The following is a 26,713-nucleotide window of genomic DNA, read 5'->3' as shown; positions in this document are numbered from 1 at the left end:
TTCCAATCCTCACACTTACTCTAAACCAAGGAGGTAGCCATGGGCACCCCATAGGCCCAGCTATGTCTGCTTCTTTGTTGGGTACGTGGAACAGTATATCTTCCACAGCGACACTAGTTCATCCGCTACATCGATGACTACACTAACACCTTTCACCTTGACCTCAAATTCACCTGGACAATCTCAGACACTTCCCTCCTCTTCCTGTACCTCTCCATCTCCATCTCCAATGACCAACTAACCATAGATATCTACTACAAGTCCATCAACTCCCACAGCTACCTATACTACACATCCTTCCACACTACCTCCTGTAAAAATGCCATCCCTTATTCCCAATTCCTCTGCCTCTGCCATATCTGTTCCCAGGATGACCAATTCCACCTGAGAAAATCCCATATGACTTCCTTCTTCCAAGATCACAATTTCCCTTTCTGCATGGTTGACAATGCCCTCCAGCATATTTCCTCCACTTCCCACATCTGCTCCCTTGAACCCCTCCTTCCCAACACAGCAAGGACAGAACCCCTGGTCCTCACCTTCCACCCTACCAACCTCTGTATACATCGCATCACCGGCTGCCATTTCTGCCACTTACAAACAGACCCCACCACCAGAGATCGATTTCCCTCCCCATTCTATCAACACTCCGGAGAGACCATTCCCTCTGCAACTCCCTCGTCAGGTTCACGCCCCCGTCCAGTCCACACCCGACTCCCAGCACCTTCCCCTGTCACCGTAAGATGTACAAACCCTGTGCCCACACCTCTCCTCTCACCTCCGTCCAAGGCCCCAAAAGATTCTTTCACATCCAACAGAAATTTACCTGTACCTCCACCAATGTTATTCACAGTATCTGTTGCACTTGATGTGGTCTCCTCTCATTGGAGAGACAGAATGTCAACTTGCAGATAGTTTCAGAGAACATCTCTGGGAGACAAGCACCAACCAACGCCACCACCCTGCAGCTCAACACTTCAACTCCTCCTCCCACTCCACTAAAGATATGCAGGTCCTGGGACTCCTCCATTGTCAAACCCTTAACACCTGACACTTGGAGAAAGAACGCCTCATATTCCACATTGGGACCCTGCAACCACACAGGATCAATATGGATTTCACCAGTTTCCTCATTTCCTCTCCCCGCACATTATCCCAGTCCCAAGCCTCCAACTCGGCACCCCCACTCCTGACCTGTCAACCACCTTTCCCATCTATCTGCTCCACCCTCCTCTCCAACCTATCACCTTCTCCCCCAACTTCATCCACCTATCCCATTATTAGGTACCTTCCCCCCAGCCCCATCGCCACTCCCATTTATTTCTCAGCTCCCCAGCCCACAAGTCTCATTTATGATGAAAGGCTTATGCCCAAAACATCAATTCTCCTGCACCTCGGATGCTGCCTGGCCTGCTGTGCTGTCAACTCTGATCTCCAACATCTACAGTCCTCATTTTCTCCTTATATAAGACTTTGGTATGACCTTATTTATTTCCTATCCTTCAAATTTAGAAAGAACAATATAATACTGGAGAAGATGAAATAAGGTTAGCATGATGATTCTTGGCCTGAGAGTTCTGAGCTACAGCTAGACTTGATATCTTGATTATTACTGCTTAATAGGGCTTGATTATTACTACTTAATTACTGCCAATTGTTCGGTAAAATAATGTGTGATCCTGGAAGCTTCTGGAAATTTCTTAACACGTAGGGATAGAATAGATTTTTTTAAACCAAAAAAATCATGATTTGTTGACAATTCAGTTTTCTTGCCCTTTTTAGGAGGGGAATCAGGATGGCTGACTGATGGCCATGAAATCAGCTGATAGTCTTTCCTACCCTGTATACATTAACAAACACAAAGATGAACCATGCTCATACATTCCTCTAAATGGAATACTAGTGAACAAGCATTCAAAAATTATTTAAGACCAGAATAAAAAGAATGTTTGCAGAAGGTGTGCAAAAATAAGTTGAGAAATATAGAATATATGAATTTGATGAGCAGCACGATACGGGTTCAAATTAACCTACAGTTGCTTTTACATACTGCTTGATTGTTTTTAATGGAACAAACAAAACCTAAGTGAAGTTTAGAATGCATTGCTTATTCTTTACTTTAGTTTAGTTTCTAATTATAGTTATCCAGATTTATTCAATTACAGAATTTAACACACTGTTATGAACAGAAAGAGAAGATGAAAAATTCCAGTCTGAATCAAAACTTTAGATTTAAAAAGTTGAAGATATCAATAAGAATCATGAACCAATAAAATCAGTTTCCTTCATTAATAATTGATTAAAGAATGCATTTTTTCTTCTTTTGCTGATAATTTCTTTTTTGAGAAGTTATCCTGTCACCTGATTAAGCAGGTGATCGAGTGATTATTCAATGTTTTATAATAGTTCTGGAGCAATATTTTAAACTTAACTTTGTGCCAAAATAGAGTCATAGAGACATACAGCATGAAAACAAACCTTTCGGTCCAACTTGTCCATGCTGACCAGATATCCCAACCTAATCTAGTCCCACCTCCCAGCACCCGGCCCATATCCCTCCAAACCCTTCCTATTCATATACCCATCCAGGTGTCTTTTAAATGTTGCAATTGTACTAGCTTCTGCCACTTCCTCTGGCAGCTCATTCCATACCAGCACCACTCTCGGCGTGAAAAAGGTGCCCCTTAGGTCTCTTTTTTATATCTTTCCCATCTCACTCTAAAGCTATAACCTCTAGTTCTGGAATCCCCCAACCCCAGGGAAAAGACTTTATCTACTTATCCTATCCATGTCCTTCATGATTTCATAAACTTCAATAAGGTCACCCCTCAGCCTCCAACACTTCAGGGAAAACAGGCCCAGCCTATTCAACCTCTCCCAATAGCTCAAATCCTTCAACCCTGGCAACATCCTTGTAAATCTTTTCTGAACCCTGTCAAGTTTCATAACATCCTTCTGATAGGAAGGGAACCAGAATTGCATGTAATATTCCTGAAGTGGCCTAACCAATGCCCTGTACAGCTACAACATGACCTCCCGACTCCTGTACTCCAGAACCTGCACTCCAAGGTCTCTTTGTTCAGCAACCCTCCCTAGGACCTTACCATTAAGTGCATGAGTCCTGCTAAGATTTGCTTTCACAAAATGCAACACCAAAATGCAATAACTCTCACAATGGATTGCATCATAATTTATTTTCATTAAAAGTAAAAATATCACAAATACTCATGGCTCTTGAAGTAGTGAAAACATTGGAAAGGCTGTTAATCTAATATAAAATTTAGAATGGTGAGAGTTTTTAACAAAATTAACATTTAGTGTGATTATTGATCATCCAGGTTGTTGCAGTTATTCATTTTTAAACCGAAGGTTAAACCAAACCAGGAATGATATGAAGAGTTCTTGTTTGCTTATTCAAAAAATTACAGGCATTGGAGAAGACACAAAGAAGGTTTTCCAGAATGGCACCACAATTGGGAGGTTACTTTTATCAGGAAAGATTAAAAGAATCTGTGGCTTTATCTCCAGAAAAGGAAAGAGGTGACTGAATAAAAGTCGTAAATATAATGAAAGATAAAACAGATGGACAGATAGAAAATGATGTTTCCATGCAGGTGAGACCAGAACCAATCCATCAAAATTAGATAAACATCAAGAAATGGGAAATTCAAAAGTAATGTCTTTACTCAGATGATGTTTAGAATGTGCAACTCGGAAGGAATTCTCGTGGAAAATAATATCAGTGTCTGTAAAGGGAAAGCTGAATAAGAATCAGATGAAGAAAGAAATAGAAAGATGTTGGGGGTTATATGAAAAAAAGGTGGAAGAAGACTTCTATTGAGTTACTTTGTTCCTATTTTATCTAAAATTTGTTGTAAATACTTTGTAATGCATTCTAAAGCTCTGTACCTGTATATATCTCTGGGTGTGTACCAAGATTGTTGCTGAACCATTATGAATCCAAACACGTGTAAAACCAGGCTTAGAATAACATTAAGAATAACCGACAGCAGCAAAGGTGGAGAGATAAGCTGCCCAGGGGGTTGATTTGGATCCAACTGTGGATAGGCATGATTAAAGCTCACTGAAATACAAACAAAGTTTTGAATTAGCTCCTAGCAGTTCATTTACACCAATATGTGGGACCTGCTGAAAGACACATTGACCTCCTTTAAATATTACTAATAATAGTCTTTAATAAAGAATTATATACAATCAACACAACAACATTAAAAACCTCTAATTGGCTGAACAGGTTTTCTATTATATCTGAGATTGAGTGAAATGACTGCAAGTTATTCAACAGGTCTCAATAGTTTTAAAACAGAAGAACAAAGAATGCACATTTTTGACTCATGACGCAAGCAAGTCAAATTTGAGTTCTTGAGAATTTATCGAGTTAGAACATATTCCTCTGTCACTTCAAAATTGGAGCAAGCTATTGGCTTCATGGTAGCATTCCTATCTCTGAATTTGAAAGGTAAGATTCAAACTCTAATGCAGCCATTCCTGGTGAGTGAAACCCAAAGTATTGGTTTTGAATTCTCGGTTGGCATCTAATGGGATCTCACATCAATGCAGTTGGTGGAGATTTTCCCCTTTGTCTTTCAATATGGGGATAAGTGTGTCAGGTAGTTGGATACCTGCTGCCCCAGTTGGGCAATGACTAACCTGATAAGCCACCAATCAGCTCGCTGAGAGTTGACAACACTGGAGATCTATAACACTAAATGCTGCTGGCCAGTCAAGACTGGCAGCTTTAAGGTACTAAAATCTGCTATTCCTTTCAGGTAAGTGGCAAGAAGAGAAGAGACTTTTGGTTTCTTGGCACAAGGTGGGACTCATGGGTAGAGAGGGGTTGGGGGAGTAGTGGCATGGGCAGTGTTTGACTTTTTGAGAACAATCCTGGCCTACCATTTGTGCCTCTGATTGCCCCATTCTGGGCGCATTTGGTGCCCCTCACAACTCAGCAAGCAGGACACACTGGTTTCCCAGGTCGGAAACTTGCCGCCACCTCTTTAATCTGCTAGGGAGGAAGGTGATGGAGGAGATGGTGAGATGAGACTCTAAAATGCCGTAATTGATCACTATGGACTTTAATTGCAGGAGAGTTGAGAAATGTATCACAAACCTTATTGTGTAGAATTTAATTGGAAAGCTAACGAGAGGGAATGAGTTTCTTTCCAAGGGAAACCTTTTACCTTTTCATCACTTCTTTTGCTACCTCCATGCAGGGGAAATTTCCATCCATTGACTTCCTCACTCATCATGGTAAGGTTTGTAGTTGGTAATAAAATGTAAATCATTCTTAATGTGTATAAGAGGTATTTAAGCCCATTGGTGCAGCATTACACATCATTTAACTGTGATTTTACAACTTCACATTCTCTTCCAAGAGTTGGAAAATAAGAACTAACAACTGCTACATTCTCTATCACTACTCATTCATCTGTGTACTCTGCTCTGAAAGATGAGGCTTTGGTACTTTTCATCTCATAACAGTAAGTATTTGTTAAAATACTTCATACATCATATTTGGATCTCAATTCTGTTAGCACCATTTAATGGGAGGAATAGAGTTGTCTTAAAAATGTATTGTTTGAGATTAGGCTGTAATAGATCTACATATAATACATAATGTCATGTCACAGTTAACAATGTATGCAAATTTAGAAATTTTAAATTAGTAATTTAAAACTATAGTTGATTTAACAATGAACGCACTGTTAAAATCATAAGATGCAATTTGCACAGTAAAAAAGGCTTATTAATATTTCACTTATGTAGTCTGCTTATTCATTTATAGGCTTTCTTGAATGTGGAACCAGGTGAGTGTTGGAAATCAATGGGGCAGGTGAAGTGCTCATCAATTTTCTATGTCGGTTGGCTGAGAGATGCACCTTTCCTCCTTTCACTCCAGGGAGAGTAGTGAGTTCCCAGGAATAAAAGGAGCAAACCATGGAGATGACAGGGCCAACAGTACTTTTTCATGAATTGCACCATTATTTTTCTCGTAAGACTGATCATCACTGGGAGAATTCAGGTCCTTACGATTCCACCATCACAACCAAACAGAATGTTTTGGGTCCAAAAACTGACTAAAACAAAGTACTTTTTAGATACTTAATAAATTCCTTCGAAATCTTTACATCAATATGCTATATTATCACCAAAATTCATACATACCAAAGCAGACAATAATATTTTCTGACAAAACTACTTAAAGTTATTTTCCTTAATAATTTGAATTCAATTTTTTTCCCTCTGTCTTTGGGTATGCAGAAAAGTGCCAACAGTTTCTTTAATTTATACACAGATTTTCTACAGAATTTAGAAGCTGATAAGATGGAGTAGAACTTTCACTTTTTGTGCAATTAATGATTCGGACAAGTTACTCAGAAAGGGAATCAAGGGATATGGGAAAAAGGCAGGAAAGTAAAGTTGAGAATCAGCCATGATCTCATTGAATGGCAGACCAGACTCAATAGGCTGATTGACCTACTTCTGTTCCTATGTTTTATGATCTAAAATATACATTGAAGATGCTATTAACAAAGACCATTATGGAGCATTTTTGTTCAAAATGTTTGGCAAAATGTTTGAAAAGATTCGGTAAATGTGTGGCAAAGCAATCACCTAGACTGTGTTTCATCTCCCTAATATAGAGGACATCACATTGTGAGCAGCAAATATAGTAGATTAGATTGAATGAAGTGCAGGTAAATTGCTGCTTCATCTGTTGGAATACTTACTTGTGATACCAATAACTGTTGCAATAGCTAGATCCTCGAATAAAAATTGATAATTTCCAAATGTATTTGCTTGCTAAATTGAAAGAAATATATATTAATACATTGAATATGTTTAACTTCTATTTAATAGGGAATCTTAGAATAGTGACTACAAACTCTAAAGTTGCGAAGTTGTTATCATGTTGGGAGAACAAATAGGCTGCACATTACATAAGTAAAAGTAATATCAAATGTATTTCTATACCTCATTAAACATGCAGATCACAGCCTTCATTTCAATTGACAAACTAATGATTCAACTTGATTAAAAGCTCATATATGCTGCTTTGTAAAGTATTTGAAATTGTAAAAATACAAAGGGTCAATCTAAGCTCCCCGAGGGCCTAATAGGAGGAAATATATCATTTTGTGGCACTTTGTAGAGTGGAGGTTTCTTTATTTAATTTTTGGGGTATTGGTGTGATTTTTCACCTGATGTTTTCTTCCATTACAGAAGAAACTGAGTGTGGATAATGTGGTATTGAACAATCCAACAGACATTTATTGCAACTAATTATTATGTATAAACATTACTTTCCTCAGGTACATAAATATCTGGCTAATATTGAGCTATGATGTTACAACAGAAGAGCATGCTTCTAGTAGATTGTCATGCTCAACATTATCAGGTCACCATGCTACGATACAGTGATGGTGTCATCAGCATGTCTGTTCAAGGCATACTGACACACTGATTATGACATCTAATGCAACATGCTGAGTTAAAAGATTTTAACTGTTGTGGTCAATCTTGCAGACCTGAGTATTCTTGTTTGAGAGGAAGAAGTCAGCCAATATATGAACTGTTAATCACCTGAACTAGAAAATATATATAATCTATTAAATAAGGACAGCATTGAACTTTGTTTTGATTGAATAACCTGTTCAAATGTAATCTCTGGACTAATACATAAAGACTGGGAAATTGGGTAAGATTACACAAACAGAAAACATTCAATGGAACCATAACATTTCCAAAAATTCAAAGAAATAAAATTGAAGACAATAAACATGTGATTTTTGTAAATTTGAGATTTGCTTTGTGAAATGCATGCATTTTGATAAAGAGATTCCTGATTAGAAATAATACACTTTAAAATTTTAGCATAAGTTTATAAATTGATGTAATTAAGACTTTTAAATAAGTGGATTCAATTTCCTTGGTTAAAGTGTACTCTTTATTTGGAAATAAATACACGTTTGAATTCACAGTGGGGTTGACAGCAGAATTTAGAACAATCAGATTAAAGATGATCAACCTGAAATTTTATCACAGTTTTGTTGTGCATGCCGGTCTTTCCAACATTTCATTTCAGGTTTTCAGCATCTGCTGTATTTTGCAGTTGTTTCAGAAAAATAAATGTTTTTTCTTAACTCAGGAATTTTAAATTTCAATGGATTTGGCACACCCTATAACCAGTGCTCTGAATTTTAACCAAGGTCTTTTGAATCAGCAGAATGAGATGAATATAATACATATTTATATAATTTGACTGACTTGAATTAAAATATGAAAATCTTTAGATCCGTTTTCAAGAAAAATAGTTTTGAAAAATTACTCATACCCAGTACAGACACAAAACCCCAACATACTGGATCATGCTGTAGAGAGCCATATACTTAAATATGCAAAATGAAGACACCAGTGCAGCCCTTCCCTCCCTGTTAGGGAACAAAAAACATTATAAAGACATTTATTGCTAAGTTGTGAGTAAAAGATAAAGTACGTGCCTAACAATTTTCATTCCTAAACCTATCCAGCTTGATTTTATCCACTTCACCAAGGATAATCAGTTTGTGTGTTTCTTCTCTGTATAACATTAGTGAATAATATAAAATGCTTATCCATTGTGTTGTAAGCTGGATGTCATGTAGCTTTCACTGTATTGTGGATCAGATGGTACTTAAACAATGTTGAATTCTACATAAACTCTACATTCTTAATTGACTGAAGTTGAATAACCTAGGTTGAAAACTTAGCTGAATTAATGAGAGTTATCACTCCAAGCTTCCTAGCCCTTGACCTGCTATTGTGACCATTGTATTTATATGGCTAGTCCAGTTCAGTTTCTGATCAATGGTAACTCCTAGGGTGTTAATAGTGGGACTCAGTGTTGATTCTCATTTGTTGGAAATTATCATTGCCTGGGATGTGTATGGCATGGCTGTTCCATGCCACTTGTCAGCCAAACCTGATTGTGCCCAGATCTTGTTGAATTTGAGCACAGACTGCTTCCGTACCTGAGAAGTTGTGAATGATGCTGAACATTGTGCAATTGACTGTGAACATCCCAATTCTGACCTGATGAGAGAGAAAGGTCTTTGATGAAGCTGTTGGAAATGGTTGAGTCTAGGACATTACCCTGAGGAACTCCTTCAGAGATATCCTGGAGCTGAGACGGATGACCTCCAACTACCACAACCATCGTCCTATATGTAGATAAGACTCCAACCTCCGGCGAGTTTTCCCCTGATTTCTTTCGAACTCCAGTTTTCTGAGAGCTCCTTGATTCCACACATGGTTGAATGCTGTCTTGATGTCAAGGGCTGTCACTTTCCCCTTATCTCCAAAATTCAGCTCTTTTATCTACATTTGAGTCAAAGCTGTGATGAGGTCAAGGGCAGAGTGGTCCTGGTGGAACCCAAACTGGGCATCAGTGAGCAGATTATGGCTAAGCAGGTGCTGCTTTAAAGCCCTAGTTTTGACATTTTATATCACTCTACTGACGGTTGAGAGTAGGTTGATGTGGTGGTAATTAGCCAGGTTGGATTTGTCCTGCATTTTGTGTACAGAATGTACCTGGGCAATTTTCCACGTTGTTGAGTAGTTTTAACTGTACAGGGGTGCAGCAAATTTTGCATAGAACATCATTGATAGAATGTTATCTGCAAGCATAGACTTTACAGTATCCAATGCCTCCAAAGTGATTCGAATTAGGTGAACTGACATCCATGATGTGGAAGATCACTGAAGGAGGCCGAAATGGATCATCTGCTTGACACTGCTGGCTGAATATTGTCGCAACTGCTTCAATCAGCCTTTTCTCTTGAACTGATGTGCTGGGCTCCTTCATTATTGAGTTTGGAAACATCTGTGGAGCCTGTTCCTCCAGTGAGTGTTTTAATTTAATTTTCAATCTGATCCATTGTGTATATATATTCGCTTGGCTCTGTCTAATACTTGTAGCTTATGCTATTTGTATTTTGTAGCTTTACCAGGTTGACACCTCATTATTTGATGTGCCTGGTCCTGCTTTTGACATGCCCTCTCACACTGATATTGAACATACAGCCTAGTGCCCCCCACCCCCATTACGATCAGATTTAAATCAAAATTTGTATGTCTCAGCAAGGACTCTTCAATCTGATTTTTAAAGAATGCATACGATTGCTCACCCCATTTGCACTCAATCTCAGGTTCCTATAGCCAGTGTCCCTCAGTTTTCATTCTGTAACTACCATTAATCAATATGCAAATGCCCACTGACTTTTATAGCCATGTTTAAGGACAGCGAATGGGAATTTCACTTTTTACAAAATCTGGGCAGGATGCAGAATCAATTAATTATCTTATTGCTTGGAATCAGTACTCATTAGTGAAAATATAGTTCTTGCTACTTGTTATTAACAATGAAGACAATAAAAATATTTGAATTTGTAATAATAATGAAAACCAGTACACTTGGAAGTTAAATTTGCTGTATCTTAAGTGGGAATAGCACTTGCCCAATGACTGATTGATTGATTTATATGACTGAAATGGCACCCACACTCATGCTTTTAATGATCCAAATGGGGTGATTGTGATTTGAAATGCAGAACAACTCATTATAAAAATACTACAAATAAAACATGCCTTTGATTCATTCAGTTATTGAGAAATGCTATTGAAATGCAAAGCCAAATTCCAACCATGTTTGCTTTGACAATTCTGTACAGTTATATTAATGTTCAATTGTCCTGTTAAATATTTTGACTCAAAGCTATTGCTTTTTATATCCTAGCATTTACATTCTGACCTGCATTAATTAATTTCCATTATGTTGGTTCACTATGAACTTGATTCTTAAATGTTAACTCTGCCCAAGTAAGACTTTTTGAGAAGAATCATACAATAAAATTACTGTTCAAATGATGAATTCTCACATTCTTATATAGATTTTGATGTTGCTGGACTTACTTGATAAGTTGTGGAACGCAGTCAATACTTGGAATTTTTGAGGTAAATGGTGAAGCTACTGAGGCTTCTTGTTCAGACAATGAGATCCCTGCATGAGCAATCTTTAAAGCCTAAAAATAAAAATATTTCACTCTTGCATATCTGCATTGCTTTGTTTTTAACAGTAACAAGGTAAGCCTTTTTGAAATTATGCTTTTATAAACAAGAGACATTACTTCCACTGAGATCATTTCTGTACTAAGCAGCAAATATATTCTTGAGAATTTGGACTCATGATCAAAATGGTCAGCAAGTCAATAAAATTCTTTCTTTGTGTGTTGGTCCTTATTGGCTTGATATCTGATGGAACTTCAATATTGAGCCTCATTTGAACTCATCGGGTGAACTTCAGATGGAACTGGAGTGGTCAATGTTCATCCCCAGTTCTGGGAATTCTGTCATCGAGCCAGTTACAGGTAGGTCCTTAAAGGCCAGGACCAATGAAGGCCATGGGTTCATGAACCCAGATTTCTGCTCCTATCTTTCATTTTTCACTAATAAACAGGCAAAATTATGTGGAATTTCTTAATCAAGCCACATGATATTTTCATTTCTCAACTTTCCTTGATGATATGTATTTTTAATTATAAATATCTAAGCATAAAATCGTGTAAATTAAGTCAGCCCCAACACATGTAAGAGATGTATTAATAGGAAATCCACTAAAGGCTGAAGGTTCATCATTGGTAGCCGTACTGATATTTATTTTTTTCATGGTATATTGTCTTTTCTCTGCGAGTCATAGTTTTTCTCTTCTTTTGTTGACTGTGATATGAATTACCCTGCAGTTGGGAGGGAAGGTGAAAAATACAGATTTTGTGCCAGAAACTAATGATGGCTGTGGAATGATTCTCATTCCACTTTTCCTATGTTTGCTTGTCCACATTACTGAACGGCTTTGAATGTTTTGGGGAGGACTAAAAACTCCAGAGTGACACTCATCTGGGAAGACAGAGATGCAAAGATCTATCTTGAGCTCCTGAATTTAAAAGGCAAATATTTGTTAAAAGAGGATAATTGATTAAATGTATGAAGAAATGAAGAATAATCCCTGCATATCCAATGCAATCAAAATACTATATCAGGTGGATACATTTGGGATCAATACTCTACCAAGAAACATAAGCTGAGAAAAATATTTTGTGTAATAAATTGTCAGCTTGGTCAAAAAAGGGAACATGCTAGATCCAAGTAACTGCCGAGGTTGCAGCGGGAGAAGAAAATGTTGCGAACTAATCATTGCTTAGTTATTTTTCTCAAGGACAAATTTTATTCAAGACTCGCAGTTGCAAAATGAGACAATGGAAAAGATAAAGGTTACAGCTGAAAACAGAAAAACAAGTCTTATTATTATGTCATTAATGAAATCAAGGTGAAATAACAAGACAAAACATCAAGACTTGAGACTTTACAAGAGCAAAATAAGTTGTGGATGAACATCTAATCCCCTCAAATCTTCAAGAGCTAGGACCTAATAATTCCTAGAATTGCATTATGTCCCCAGACACAAACCTATGGCATAGATATCTGCAAAACCATTGTATCTTTATGTCAATAAAATTAGAAGCCAGTTATAAAGTCTCAGTAGATTCTTAATCTGCTGACTTTGTTAATTAAGAAAACCCTACAACTGAATACCATGGCTGTGATTAGGAACTCAAATGATTTAAAAATAAGTCTGCCACACTGTGATGGTATGAGTTTGCAAACTAATATGCTACTTATTTACGTTAATTTACAATTCACAAGTATTGCTGACATATAATTTTGTTACTACAAAGCAAGTTTTCTATCACATTTTCTCACAGAAGAATGGAAATTTACCATCAAAAACAAATCTCTATAGTTTCTCTGAAGATTAGTAATTAATATTGCATCAAGAAGTTGTTCAGATGGAAAAGCATATGTCACTTCTGACTACCAGGTCAAGTGCTATAGTTGCTCTAAGCACCTCAAACTGTAGAAAGAACTCTTGTCAATATTTGCAACTCTTGAGTGCTGTTCAGTCACCTTCATCTGGAAAGTGCACAGGATGACTGGGAGCCGAATGTAGGCTCTAAATTGATATAATGCCCTCACAACGAAAATACCTAAGTTTGCCATCTATTGACTCTATGGAAAGGTCGCAGATCTATTTTAAATAGCTGCACATTAGGTCAGGATTGTAATTTTTGTCTCACATCACAAGACTGATTTAAACTAAATGTTAATTAAGCTGGTGACATTTCTAGCTCCTTTCATTGAGGCTTGAAATAAGCAAAAAAAGGGCAGGCAGTGAAATAGGCCTGAGCTGCACAGCTACCTATCATTTCATAAGATTCTGATATAGCTCACTGTCTCACCAGACGGACATTTAGGGTGTTCAGAAGATGAACCTCAATTTCTGTGTATTTTCATTCGATTACATCTCTGACTTCTTTAATTTCCTCACTCTAGATTGCTATTTTGAATCAGAAGTCCTCAATGTTCTAGTTTTATCTTACTGAAAGAGATTAACAGGATTTGAGAGTGAACTACTACAGCTTCAATTAAGTTATAGGCCTGGGAGCTGGGAGACGAAAGTGTGTGAAAATAGGGAAACCTCTTTCTTTGTCTGGTTTGTTATAATTGATCAGGTCTTACATTACACGTGAGTTCTGTGAAAGATTTCACTTCCTTTCTTTGCAGATTTTCTTTATCCATGGGCAAAAATGGAAATGTTCATTATAGATAAACACTTACATTTACTCAAGGTAATTGTTTCCTCATTTTGAATGGCATTACTTGCGTGAGAGGATTATCTACTCAGTTTTATTTATATCAATGCAAATCATTTTCATCTGAAAAATTGTAAGACTATGATTTAAAAAAAAAATGAAGTTTCACAGTTGTACTAAATCAACTAAATTAAATTATTTCTATATCATAAGTAGGATACAATTCAGTAGCACTGACCTACAAGTTTTGTTGATATTGCACATTAGTTAATGAAATGCAACTATTAAGGTTAAATGTTAATTATAATGTACAGGCTCAGGGTTAGTGTTAGCTCAGCTGTTGTGAATCTTTTCTTTGATTAGATTAGATTTACAGTGTGGAAACAGGCCCTTCGGCCCAACAAGTCCACACCGACCCGCCGAAGCGCAACCCACCCATACCCCTACATTTACCCCTTACCTAACACTACGGGCAATTTAGCTTGGCCAATTCACCTGACCCGCACATCTTTGGACTGTGGGAGGAAACCGGAGCACCCGGAGGAAACCCACGTTTCTTCTTGTTGTTTGCTCTCTCTCATTATGTATTTGAAAACACATTTTAAAGAGATTCTATTGTATATGATCTAAACCAAAAGAAATTTTAAAAAATTGTCTTTTATTCACGGGGTTTAACTGAATTCTACTGATTAGAATTTTAGCCATACTTACCCCACAGTCATTTGCACCATCACCACACATTCCCACAAAATAACTGGAAAATAAACAGAATTATTTCTAAGAAATATCCAATTATAATTCTATGACTCTCAGAAAAGTGGTCCTTTCCTAGCTATTGTTCCTCAAGAGTACATATTAACATTTCTAAACTTCTATTAAACTACACAGAAAGTCTCTTACAAAGTTCTATGTATGCCTTTGAAAGTGCTGTGAGTTTAATTTCTTGCATTGTTCAGAAATTGGCATTTTTCCTGTAATGCATCAATTTAAATGTCAGTGGCCAATATAAACTGCTATCAACAATCTTAAAAACGGAAAAATAATGCTATTGCTTCTACACTGAATTATCAATTAGAACTCAGATCACTATCAAAGTAACTGGGTGACAAATGTGAGATCTTGGCGTTGTAATTTACACAAAGCTTAGCAACAAGGACACTTCCATACTTTGGGGAAGTGTAACAGAGGAAATATTAGGGAATGAAAGAAGTAACTTGATTCTGTGAAGATGGACAGTAGGTTTGCTTTAGGTGGATGAGTGAACATGCAACGTGTGATCTTTTAGGTCTGAATTCATCTTGTGATATAGTTTGTTATTTTTCTTAAATTTATTTTTGGAAAAACAGTTATATTAAAGAAAACTGAAGAACATGGAATAAAATAATGCAAATTTTCAGACTTGTCATGGAAAACCTATTTGCATAAAAGCTTTGAAATAAAATTATTTATTTTTGCTCTGATTTATGATCAGACTGCTGCCAGAAGCTAGGTCAATCGATTTAATTGAAAGGTAATAAGAAAATAAAGTAAACAACATCTATTACAAAGTACTTACTATAATTTACCCATAGATTAGAATCTTTTGTTTTCTCGCATTACAACTCAAAATTTGGAGTTGGTCAAGGCTTACACTGATTTAATTGGAAACCAAATTTTTAAAATCATGGTAAATTAGCATTTATGATTAATGGTGTTCACTGAAGGCAATTCTCATTTGACTTGGTATGCATGTGGTTTATTTAAAACTGTACATTCAAAAAACTTACTCCATTTTTTGAAACTCCTCTATGAGGCTTCCCTTCTGGGCTGGTGACATTCTGGCAAAAACTGTAGCACTTACGAGCAACTGAAATGAAAATACACCAAAGAATGTTTGCTATGAGTAGTGCTTATTTGATAATATTATACATGTACAGGAATATAATTTAAGAAAATTCAATACAATATTATTTTACATGCGTTCGTAGGGCTGATAACTTACCTTAGGTAACAAATGATTGAAGTGCTGCACTAAAATGTTATAAGATTTTCCAGTCATAGCAAAATGGAAGTCTTTCTTCTTTACAAACCCATTGATAGGAATGTTAGTTTCCTTGAACATATAAATACCGGATTTTGTTTATTGCTATATTAAACAAAGTTATAGATTCAAAAATAACATTTCTGTTATATATTTGAATGTGTGTTACAAACTAAAGCTTTCAGATAGTATCAAATGTAATGAAATTAAAGCTCATGGGGCCATGAGTAACATTTGAACAAATGATTCAGATGGAAGCAATGGACTGAAAGCTTTAATTTTACAATCTTGAATTGATTTATTTTATACAGCATAGAATTGCTAAATATAAACATAATACTGAAAAATTATTGTAAGTTTACAATATTTAAACATTATTTCATAAATTACTACCACAATGTACTTGCCAACATACAGACATAATAACTTGAAGTAGCTGACTGAGTTGCAAGGTGACAATTTAAGCATCTGTTTCTGCTGGAAAATTGCTTACTTTTCCCCAAAATATCTGTGAAGCTCCTCAGATGATTATAATTTATAACACATTAAAAACTAATAAGATCTTCATTAAATACAATATTATTGTGAACACCCTGGAACCTAATACTAAATGCTTACATCAGTACAAATCTGACCAGTGTTCTTGCCATTTTCCATTATCTTCCAGGTGATGACAGCTGGACCAGATTCCTTGGCTTTTGAGGCTTCAATTAAAATGATTTTGTGAGTTAAGGGAATCATCCCAGCATTTCTTGCTACGGTCACAGCTGTCTGCAAGTTATCACCTATAGAAAGTCACTGCAATTTAAAAACAATTCATGACAGTCTTACTGCTAATTGTGAAAAATCATTGGCAAACATCCTACTACCACCCAAGCATGCATTTTAAGAACTTCTTCAATATATTCACTTGCAGTATATGTTTTCCAACAAGTCTTTCTGAAAGTAATAAAAACAAAAAAAGGTGGAGTAACACAGCATATGTGGCAGCATACAGCATGGAAACAGACCCTTCGATCTAACTTGTCCATGATATAACTCTGACCAGATACCCCAAACTAACTTAGTCCCACTTGCCAGCACCCAGTCCATATCTCTCCAAACCATTCCAGATGTCTTTTAAATGCTGCAATTGTACCAGCCTCCACCACTTCCTCTGGCAGTTCATTCCAAACACGTACCACCCTCTGCATGAACAAGTTGTCCCTTAGGTCTCTTTTATATCTTTCCCCTCTCACCCTAAACCTATGCCCTCTAGTTCTGGACTCCCCCAACCCAGGGAAAAGACTTTCTTTATTTATCCTATCCATGCCCCTCATGATTTTATAAACCTCTATAAGGTCTCTCCTCATCTTCCAATGCTCCAGAGAAAACTGCCCCAACCAATTCAACCTCTCCTTACAGCTCAAATCCTCCAACCCTTGTAAATCTTTTCTGAACCCTTTCAAGTTTCACATCCTTCCGATAGGAAGGAGACCAGAATTGCATGCAATATTCCAACAGTGACCTAACCAATGTCCAGTACAGCTGAAACATGACCTCCCAAGTCCTGTACTCAATACTCTGACCAATAAAGGAAAGCATACCAAATGCCTTCTTCACTATTCTACCTACCTGAAACTCTACTTTCAAGGAACTATGAACCTGCACTCCAAGGTCTCTTTGTTCAGCAATACTCCCTAAGTACTTACCATTAAGTGTATAAATCCTGCTAAGATTTGCTTTTCCAAAATACAGCACCTCGCATTTATCTGAATTAAAACTCTACCTGCCACTCCTCAGCCCATTGGCCCATCTGATTAAGATTCCATTGTAATCCTGTGGTAATCTTCTTCGCTGTCCACTGCACTTCCAATTTTGGTGTCATTTGCAAACTTACTGACTATACTTCTTATGCTCACTTCCAAATCATTTATGTAAATGACAAAAAGTAGTGGACTCAGCACCGATCCTTGTGACACTTCACTGGTCACAGGCCTCCAGTCTGAAAAACAACCCTCCACCATCATCATCTGTCTTCTACCTTTGAGCATGTTCTGTATCCAAATGGCTAGTTCTCCCTGTATATCATGAGATCTAACCAAGCTAACCAGTCTCCCAAGGGAACCTTGTTGAATGCCTTACTGAAGTCCATACACATCACATCCACCACTCTGCCCTCATCAACATCTTTATTACTTCTTCAAAAATCCAATCAAGGTCATGAGACATGATTTCCCATGCACAAAGCTATGTTCACTATCCCTAATCAGTCCTTGCCTTTCTAAATACCTGTACATCCTGTCCCTCAGGAATCCCTCTCACAATGTGCCCACCACTGACGTCAAGCTCACTGGTCTATAGTGCCCTGGCTTGTCCTTACCACCTTTCTTAAATAGTGGCACCCACGTTAGCCAACCTCCAGTCTTCCGGCACCTCACCTGTGACTATTGATGATACAAATATCTCAGCAAGGGGCACAGCAATCACTTCTCTAGTTTCCTACAGAGTTCGAGGGTACACTTGATCAGATCCTGGGGATTTATCCACTTTTACAGGTTTCAAGACATCCAGCACTTCCTCCTCTGTAGTCACCATCTATTTCCTTACATTCTATATTTTCCATATTCTACTCCACAGAAAATACTGAAGCAAAATGCTTGTTTAGTATCTCCCCATTTCCTGCGGCTCCACATAAAGGCCGTCTTGCTGATCTTTGAGGGATCCTATTCTCTCCCTAGTTACCCCTTTGTCCTTAATGTGTTTGTAAAAACCCTTTGGATCCTCATTAACCCTATTTGCCAAAGCTATCTCATGTCCCCTTCTTTCCCTCCTGATTTCCCTCTTAAGTAAACACCTACGGTCTTTATACTCTTCTAAGGCTTCACTTGATTATCCTGTCTATACCTGACATATGCTCCCTTCTTTTTCTTCGATTTCTCTAGTCATCCAGCAATCCTTACATGTACTGCCCTTACAGGAATATACTTTCTATGGCCTCTCTTTACCTTATTTCTTAAGGCTTCCCATTTTCCAACTGTCCCTTTACCTGCGAATATCTGTCCCCAATCAGCTTTTGAAAGTTCTTGCCTAATACCATCAAAATTGGCCTTTCTGCAATTTAGAACTTCAACTTTTAGATCTTGTCTGTTCTTTTCCATCACTATTTTAAAACTAATAGAATTATAGTCGCTGGCCCCTGTCACAATGCTAGTCCCTATTTTTCTAAAAGCTGTTCCTTGGCTCAAGGATTAGATTAGATTAGACTAGATTCTCTATAGCGTGGAAACAGGCCCATCTGCCCAACAAGTCCACACCGATCCTCTGAAGAGTAACCCGCACAGACCCATTTTTCCTCTGATTAATGCATTGAACACTACGGGCAATTTAGCATAGCCAATTCACCTGACCTGCACATCTTTGGATTGTGGGAGGAAACCGGAGCACCCGAAGGAAACCCACGCAGACATAGGGAGAATGTGCAAACTCCACACAGATAGTTGACCGAGGCTGGAATTGAACCTGGGACCCTGGTGCTGTGAGGTGCAGTGCTAACCACTGTGCCACCGTGATACTCTGTCCTTGACTTTTTTCAGAGGGGCAATAAATTGGGCCGGGCTCCAATCAGTCTGGTTTGGTACAGAGATGAAAAGGATTTTGAGAGGCCTTTTGTTCATATGTAAACAGATGAGACCTCAGGCCAAAGTGGTTATGTTTTAGAAATGACCTGTATAAAGGAAGGGGAGTTGTCATCTCTCTAGCTGAGCTGAGCTGAGCAGTTTAGTTCAGTCTGATCTGGTGAGAAGTTGAACAGTGAGCTGTGTTGGAAACTCTCTCCCTCTGTTTTCTGTCCTTCAACTTCAACCTGTAAGCATGTGTTCCATTTATATTGGCTTTTAAAGGGAGTTTGCTTATTGGAACTGTTGTGTGTGTGTTCAGAGCAGCATACTTAATTCTAGTTCGATAGATAGAGTTCTTTATTCTGCGGTGGTTCCTTATTCTGCTCTTTGTATTTTATTGTGTAACTTTGTGAATAATTATTTTGTCAATTTAAAAACCTAGTAGTCAACTGAGCTAACTTAATCCAGGTTAATTTTTACTGTTCACTTACCAAAACAAATTGCAAAGTTATGGTCTGAGCTGCCTGCTTAAGGATGTTTGTGTGGTCTGGCTTAGTCCATAGCACCCCAAAGTGCTCCCCACTGACACCTCAGTCACCTGCCCTGCCTTATTTCCCAAGAGTAGGTCAAGTTTTGCACCTTCTCTAGTAGGTACATCCATATACTGATTCAGAAAATGTTTTTGTACACACTTAACAAATTCCTCTCCATCTAAATCCTTAACACTACGCCAGTCCCAGTCTATGTTTGGAAAGTTAAAATCCCCTACCATAACCACCCTATTATTCTTGCAGATAATTGAGATCTCCTTCCAAAATTGTTTCTCAATTTCCCGCTGACTATTAGGGGGTCTATAATACAAACCCAATAAGTTGATCATCCCTTCCTTATTTCTCAGGCATCTGTGGTGATTAATCAGAGTTAATATTTCTCCCAGAAAAATTATCACTGGACTCATTACATTATCTCTGTTTTTTTCTCCACAGATGCTGCAAGACCTGATGTTTTTCTCCAGGAATTTCATTTCAGATCTTTAGCATCTGCCGTTCTTTTACTTCATATCTTGGTGCAGTTGTACAGGGCATTAATGAGGCCACAGCTTGAGTATTGTGTGCAGCTTTGGTTTCCCAGTCTGAGGGAAGGACATGCCTGCTATTGAGGGAATCCATCGAAGGTCCATCAGATTGATTCCCAGAAAAGCAGGGCTAACATATGACGAAAGATTGGATTGACTTGGCTTGTACTCACTGGAATGTAGAAGAATGAGGGGGGATCTCATCGAAACATAAAATCCTGATGGGCCTGGACAGGCAAGATTCAGGAAGAAAATTCCCAGTGTTGAAGTCCAGAACTAGGGGTCGCATATATAAGAATAAGGGGTAAACCATTTAAGACTGAGATGAGGAAGAATTTCTTCACCAAGAGAGTTGTGAACTTGTGAAATTCTCTACAACAGGAAGCTGATGAGGCCAGTTCATTTGGTATATGCAAGGTGCAGCATAACGCAGCCCTTGCAGTTAAAGGGATTAAGGGGATGGAGAGAAAGAGAGAACAGGACACAGACACTGCATGATCAGCCACAATCATATTGAATGGTGTGCAAGCTTGAAGAGTTGAATGGCTTATTCCTGCTCCTATTCTGTATGTTTCCATGCCAACTGCATCAACTAAAAATAGAAAAAAAAAACTTTCTCTAATAAGTAAAAATATAATACATTGTAATTGGCAAGTTTTCAGTTCAGCGTAAATTGTACTTCATGTGAGCCAATGAATGGCAATGGCCAACTGGACCATAAAGCCTAATTATGGTTTTAGTGACATCCACCCCAATCACGAGACAATAATTACCAATGGGAGCTTCAGCCAATTTTTTTCTTTATTGCAATATTCCACTGTTTGAGGTTGACTCAGTCCATTTGGATTGAATTTGAGTCTTTCTTTTAGTTGAACGTCTCAATTAAGTCATTGGGCATTCTATAAGCATATGTAAAGTAAATGGAGTAAGGTACAATAAATTTCTCAAGCACCTGTGATCATAACTGTTCGAATCCTGGCTTTGGACAATTCAGAAAGTACAGGGATTGTCTGTGGTTTCAGTTTGTTCTCTAGAATCATTAATCCAAGAAATACGAGATCAGATTCCACATCTTCCCTATGGGAAATTAAGATAAAAATAAAATAGTTATGTCAATTTGTATGCATCTGATGCACGTTCTAATCGGCACCTTTTCAAATATGTGCTTTGACTCAATATTATCTTTATACTTCAGCCAAGAGTGGATTGAGCTATTATATATCCATAAAATGCAGTTCCCACATTCATGCAATATAATAACTACTGATTGAATTTGACATTCTGTTGCAGTGCGTGGGAGTCCAACTCAGGTACATGGTTTGCTGACTCCTACACCTGCTTTGAATAGAACTAGAATTGTCCACTATTAGCAAGTTAACAGGCACTGAGCATGCTTTTGAACAACAGAGCTTCCCAATGGAGAGCTGCTCCTCCAATGGGTGATAGAGGGTAGGATGTGCACTCACTATCCTAGCAGTCCATAAACTGGAAAGAGTTATTTAACTGGGCTTCTAATTCAAGACTGTCAGGTGCCCCAGGTTTGGACCACGAATGAAAAAGCGATAATTTTTAATTATCAATAATGTTGAAAGTATTGATTCTTTCACAGTGAAGACAGCCAGTTTTTACAGATTCCTGTATTCTGTTATGAAAATGTGTCATTCAAAATATTAATGTAGAATATTATCTATTAGACACATACAAAGTTAAATAAACCTGTTGGACTATAACCTGGTGTTGTGTGTGATTTTTAACTTTGCACACCCCAGTCCAACTACGGCATCACCTAATCAACACATACATATCTTGAAACCTTTTAGAGAGCATATTGCAAAGCAAAAGATATTAGGCATGAGCTGGGTCCATGTCCTTGAGCACACAGTGTCCTTTCTGAAGCATTACAGTCATAGTTGCCACTGTACCCCAAGATGCAGCAGTGAAGTGTAGAGATGCTCTGTAAGTGGATTGAAGATATGTCATGAGGGCTCTTGCAGGTTGGCATATGACACATGCCAATGTCTGTGGATCTTAGACACGTATAGAATGTTCTCTAAGGTATTGCTGTCAATTGCCCAACATGGACATCCTTTGGAACAAGCGATGAACTGAAGTTACCAGGTACCTGCTCTGAATTCCATGTCAAGTATTCACTGATTTGTTCACTGCAGATGGTCACATAGAAAGTTGCATATTAATGAGGTGAGATTTGTTCTTATGAAGGTCATTAACAAGTAACAAGTAACAATCTCCCTCTACAGGCAACTCATTGCCTAGAATCTCACCTCAATGCCTGGAACTTGTTTAAAAATTGCAGCAAGTTGTTCCTGATGCTGAGTTTGATCTTGCTGGGTTTTAACCCCATTGCTTACCAGGGTCCATGTCATTCAGGTCCCTATAAGATGCTACCCTTAGACTTCCTCAGTCTGATGCTGGGTAACCTAGACATACATCACATGAGGTCATCTCCTGTTTCATTTACACTTCTCTGGGTGTCAGGGCAGGTATGTCCTGGGGAGATCCCTGTGGTTTCTAAACACCATCAAAAGAACAAATCCCAACATAAATTTCATGGTCCTAACAAAATTGGAACTCCCAGGATACAGGCAGAAAAGTCAAGAACTTATATTTTACCAACCTACAAGCCTCAGCACTTTGCTGGTGTAATTTTATTAAAGAATAATTTTATTCCTTATGTAAGATTGACATTACTGATACATGAATTCAAGAAACAAAAGATTTCTAAATAAAATGCTAGTTTAATGGCAGCTATGCAACTTCTCTTTATTGCCTTAAAAACCCACTGGGTGCATTAATGTTCTTTAGGGATGGAAAACTGTGTTGTCCTTACCTGATCTGGCCTACATGTGACTCCACATCCACCAATAATGTGGTTTAGTCTTAACTACCATATGGGCAATTAGAGATGAGTACAAAATGTTGGACTAGTCACTGATATCCACATTTCATGAACAGAAATAAATAAATTTCCAATAGCACTTGATATTCACATCTATATAATTAAACACTTTGTCATTCGTATGTCTTGGAACACCACATCTTTTATAAAGAAATTAAAAGATTTTTCTGATGAGTCATTTAGAATCTTTTTTAATGTATACACAAGTGTGAGACTTTTACTTGTTATGCATTGGTTGTCTGGTCTTCCAAACGTGTGAACAAATTGCAACAGATGTATTAACATTTATACTGAGGAAGGGTCACTCGACCCAGAACTTTAACTCTGATTTCTCTCCTCAGATGCTGACAGACCTGCTGAGCTTTTCCAGCAATTTCTGTTTTTATTTCTGATTTTCTGCATCTGCAGTTCTTTCGGTTGTATCAACATTTAGAAAGTTGTTTTTGAGAGGTTGCATTCGTGTTCTGTTTCAAACATAAATTACTAAGATTAATGAATTGAAGGAGGAAAATCCTAGCATTTAATAACGGGAGTGCGCTGGTCTGATTTACCTTGTTAAATTGCCGACATTGATATCTCTGCCATTCCAAAGAGACTTAAATGCAAATCCAATAACTCGAAAACCTTGCTTTGTGTAACGCTGCAGTTCAGTTGAAAAAGTTCGTGGAACTGCAAAATATATAAATTATGGTGTAAGCATTATTGCAATCTACTCTTCTTTCTGCCAACAAAAACAATAACTGACAAAAATTCTGATGCACCCCTACCTCACCCAGTCTCATTGAAACTGATAGCATCCACATATCTGCCTGATTTTAGAGTGCAACCCAATGCAACCCACACTGTTGGCTAGTTTCATGCTCAACAGGATTCAAGATTAAGACTTGTTCCAGTTAGATATTGACTCTTAAAGGCAGCCTGGTCCTCTTAAAGGGGAGTGGCCTTGATTAAAATGATGTCACTGCTGACTGCCAACACTACGATTGCATGCAATGTTCGAAATGGCAGTCCCTTACAAAACTGTGTTATTTTAGTATTCCATATTTTGCATGGCATGTAGCACAAGACCTAATTTAACTATATCACAGTATTAACTAACACTGAAAATGCTGGAGAAACTCAGCAGGTGTGGCAACATCTGTGGAGGGAGAAACAGATGGAATTAGAATTAGATTTTATTGTCACGTGTGCTCAAGTATAGGAATACATGAGTACAGTGGAAAGTGTACAAAGTTGGCATTCTCCGGCACCACCTTAGTTACAAAACCAGAATTTAAAAAAACAGGAAAAATAAAAGAAGCAGAACCTAAAGAAGAAAAAAAACATCCAATTTTTCTTAAAGTCCCATGTCAGAAAAGAGATATAGAACACTTAGCCTGTCGTTCCACTCCCCCCTCAGTCAAAGAAAAACACTTAGAGACACGGTGTAGTTTTACCTCCTTCATCTTTATTCTGGGCCCTGGAGGGAGAGAGAACAATTGCCGATGTGCACAGAGACATGGGTTCACGGTTCTCTCTGGAACAGCAGTTTCTCACCACATAGTCATTTTACAAGGACGAACATTAGATAAGGCAATATTGATTGGGTGACTGTTACAATCAGTGAGTTTCAATAGTAAAGATTAAGCGATCTGCTGTTACACAATGAATAACTGGCTTCACATAATGAATACTTTCACCTTGTTAAACTGATCTCACATACTAAATGCTTGCAATATTATTAAATGGCTCTACATAATGACTGCTTTTCCACCTTGTTAACACATTACCTTTGCCTCCATTACTCCATTGTTAATTGTAAGTTATTATCTGATCTGATTCATGCTCAGCTGAACCTCTTGTTTCACAAAACTTAGAACTTCACTCTTTTCTTGCCTGCTTATACCCAATACACATACTCAAGCCAGCCTACTAGTCTTGCATCGATCGCTGGAAGGAGCTGTATTCTTTTTCCGGCTGCTGCCTCCAATCAATAGGAGTTGCGATCTTGCCGTCACTGCTGATTCCACCTTTGACCACTGGGAGGCAACTGCCATTCCACGCATAGCCCTCTCTCACTGCCATGTCAATGCCAATGACTATGTTGCATGGTGTCAGTACCCCATGAATTGGAACCACACCTTCCACACCAATCTTTGAGCAATTCACTCATCGTTCTAATCCGATCTTCCCCCCATTGATTTGCACATGACCCAGGTAATAACCCAGAGGTTCTGCTTCTTAATTTTGTGCCTATCTCCTTGCCCTAACCATGCAGAATGTCTCTCTTTTTCCTGTCTATGTCATTACTACATACGTGGACCGTGACAACTGGATTTTCCCTATCCTACTGTAAGTTTCTTTCCTTTAGCAGATGTTGTAAGTCCTGGCAGTGTGCTGGCTGCACAGCCAACTGGACTTGCATTCTTTGCTGCAGAGATCAAAATCAATCTCACTGACTATGCTGTCCCCTACTATCACTGCATTCTCTTTTTCTTCCCTCCCACTTAAACAGCTTCCTGTATCATGGTGCAGTGTTCAATGAGGTCATCCATCTGTAGCCCTCTCTCAGACAAACAATCTGAAAGAATCTCAAATCTGTTAGACAGTTGTAACTGCTGAGGCCCCTTATCCTGCCCTCTGAGAGCCCTTAAATGCCTCACTCGCAGTTACATGTTCTGCCCTGATCATTGAACAAATCAGGACAGCCTTGACATGACTTAATTGGGAAGTGAGCTGATAATCGTACCCCACTGTTCAACAAGTGATCACAAATGTATAGATGTATGAAATCCTATTTTAATTTATAGTTGATTTTGGCAATGATGATATTCTGTGTCTGAAGATGATATTCATTCTTTAATTCAACGGTTGATCGTGTGGATCCATGTCTTTTCTTGTTTTTGAATTCTTTCTCCTTAAACTCTCTTGGTTTTTCTGTCTTTTTCCCCACACAGAGAGAGGGTGAGATGTATGTTTTCTGTCTGTAAGATCTGCATGTTTCTTTGCTTTGGCTGTTCTTGGTGTATGCAGCATTTTAACGTTTTGCAGCTAAACCAATCAGAGGGCTGTTGTCAGACAGGATTTCCTTAACTCGAAAGATTCTCGTGCCACTTAGTCTTGATTTCTCAAATTCTCTCCCCTACTGTTTGAACATAATACATTGTATTACATAGCTCAATAAAGTGCAGCATTTGATTATAGTGCAAAACTTTCCTGGTTTATCGGTAATAGTAGTTCAACTTCATTTCTGTATATAACTGCAGAAAAGAAGTGGTGTATGAGACAGTATTCCAAAGAGTTGTGCCTGCCTGATTTTTCCCTGCATCACAGTGTCTGCAGTTCAATGTTCTGAGCTAACGCTGCCCAAACATCAAACACATACTGCAGACGTGTTTGCTCTCGATCAAACTGGCA

At 38.0% G+C, this 26,713-nt stretch overlaps 1 protein-coding gene across 1 annotated transcript in view; it reads right to left on the bottom strand.

Moving 5' to 3' along the window:
* LOC132821326 (probable cation-transporting ATPase 13A4) overlaps positions 1-26,713 on the bottom strand; it is an 81,642-nt gene that overhangs the window by 8,902 nt on the left and 46,027 nt on the right. The window contains exons 17-26 of the mRNA XM_060833909.1: positions 23,869-23,986; positions 21,353-21,477; positions 16,345-16,511; positions 15,688-15,798; positions 15,473-15,552; positions 14,418-14,460; positions 10,972-11,081; positions 8,357-8,453; positions 6,753-6,825; positions 3,910-4,084 (exon numbers count right to left, since the gene is read on the bottom strand). Coding sequence (XP_060689892.1) covers positions 3,910-4,084; positions 6,753-6,825; positions 8,357-8,453; positions 10,972-11,081; positions 14,418-14,460; positions 15,473-15,552; positions 15,688-15,798; positions 16,345-16,511; positions 21,353-21,477; positions 23,869-23,986 — 1,099 coding nt within the window. The remainder of the gene's footprint in view (positions 1-3,909; positions 4,085-6,752; positions 6,826-8,356; positions 8,454-10,971; positions 11,082-14,417; positions 14,461-15,472; positions 15,553-15,687; positions 15,799-16,344; positions 16,512-21,352; positions 21,478-23,868; positions 23,987-26,713) is intronic.

The sequence above is a fragment of the Hemiscyllium ocellatum genome, chromosome 13, assembly GCF_020745735.1.
Source record: "Hemiscyllium ocellatum isolate sHemOce1 chromosome 13, sHemOce1.pat.X.cur, whole genome shotgun sequence".
NCBI lineage: Eukaryota > Metazoa > Chordata > Chondrichthyes > Orectolobiformes > Hemiscylliidae > Hemiscyllium > Hemiscyllium ocellatum.
Note: the sequence above shows the minus strand (reverse complement) of the source record. Positions and strands in the feature narration are given on the sequence as shown.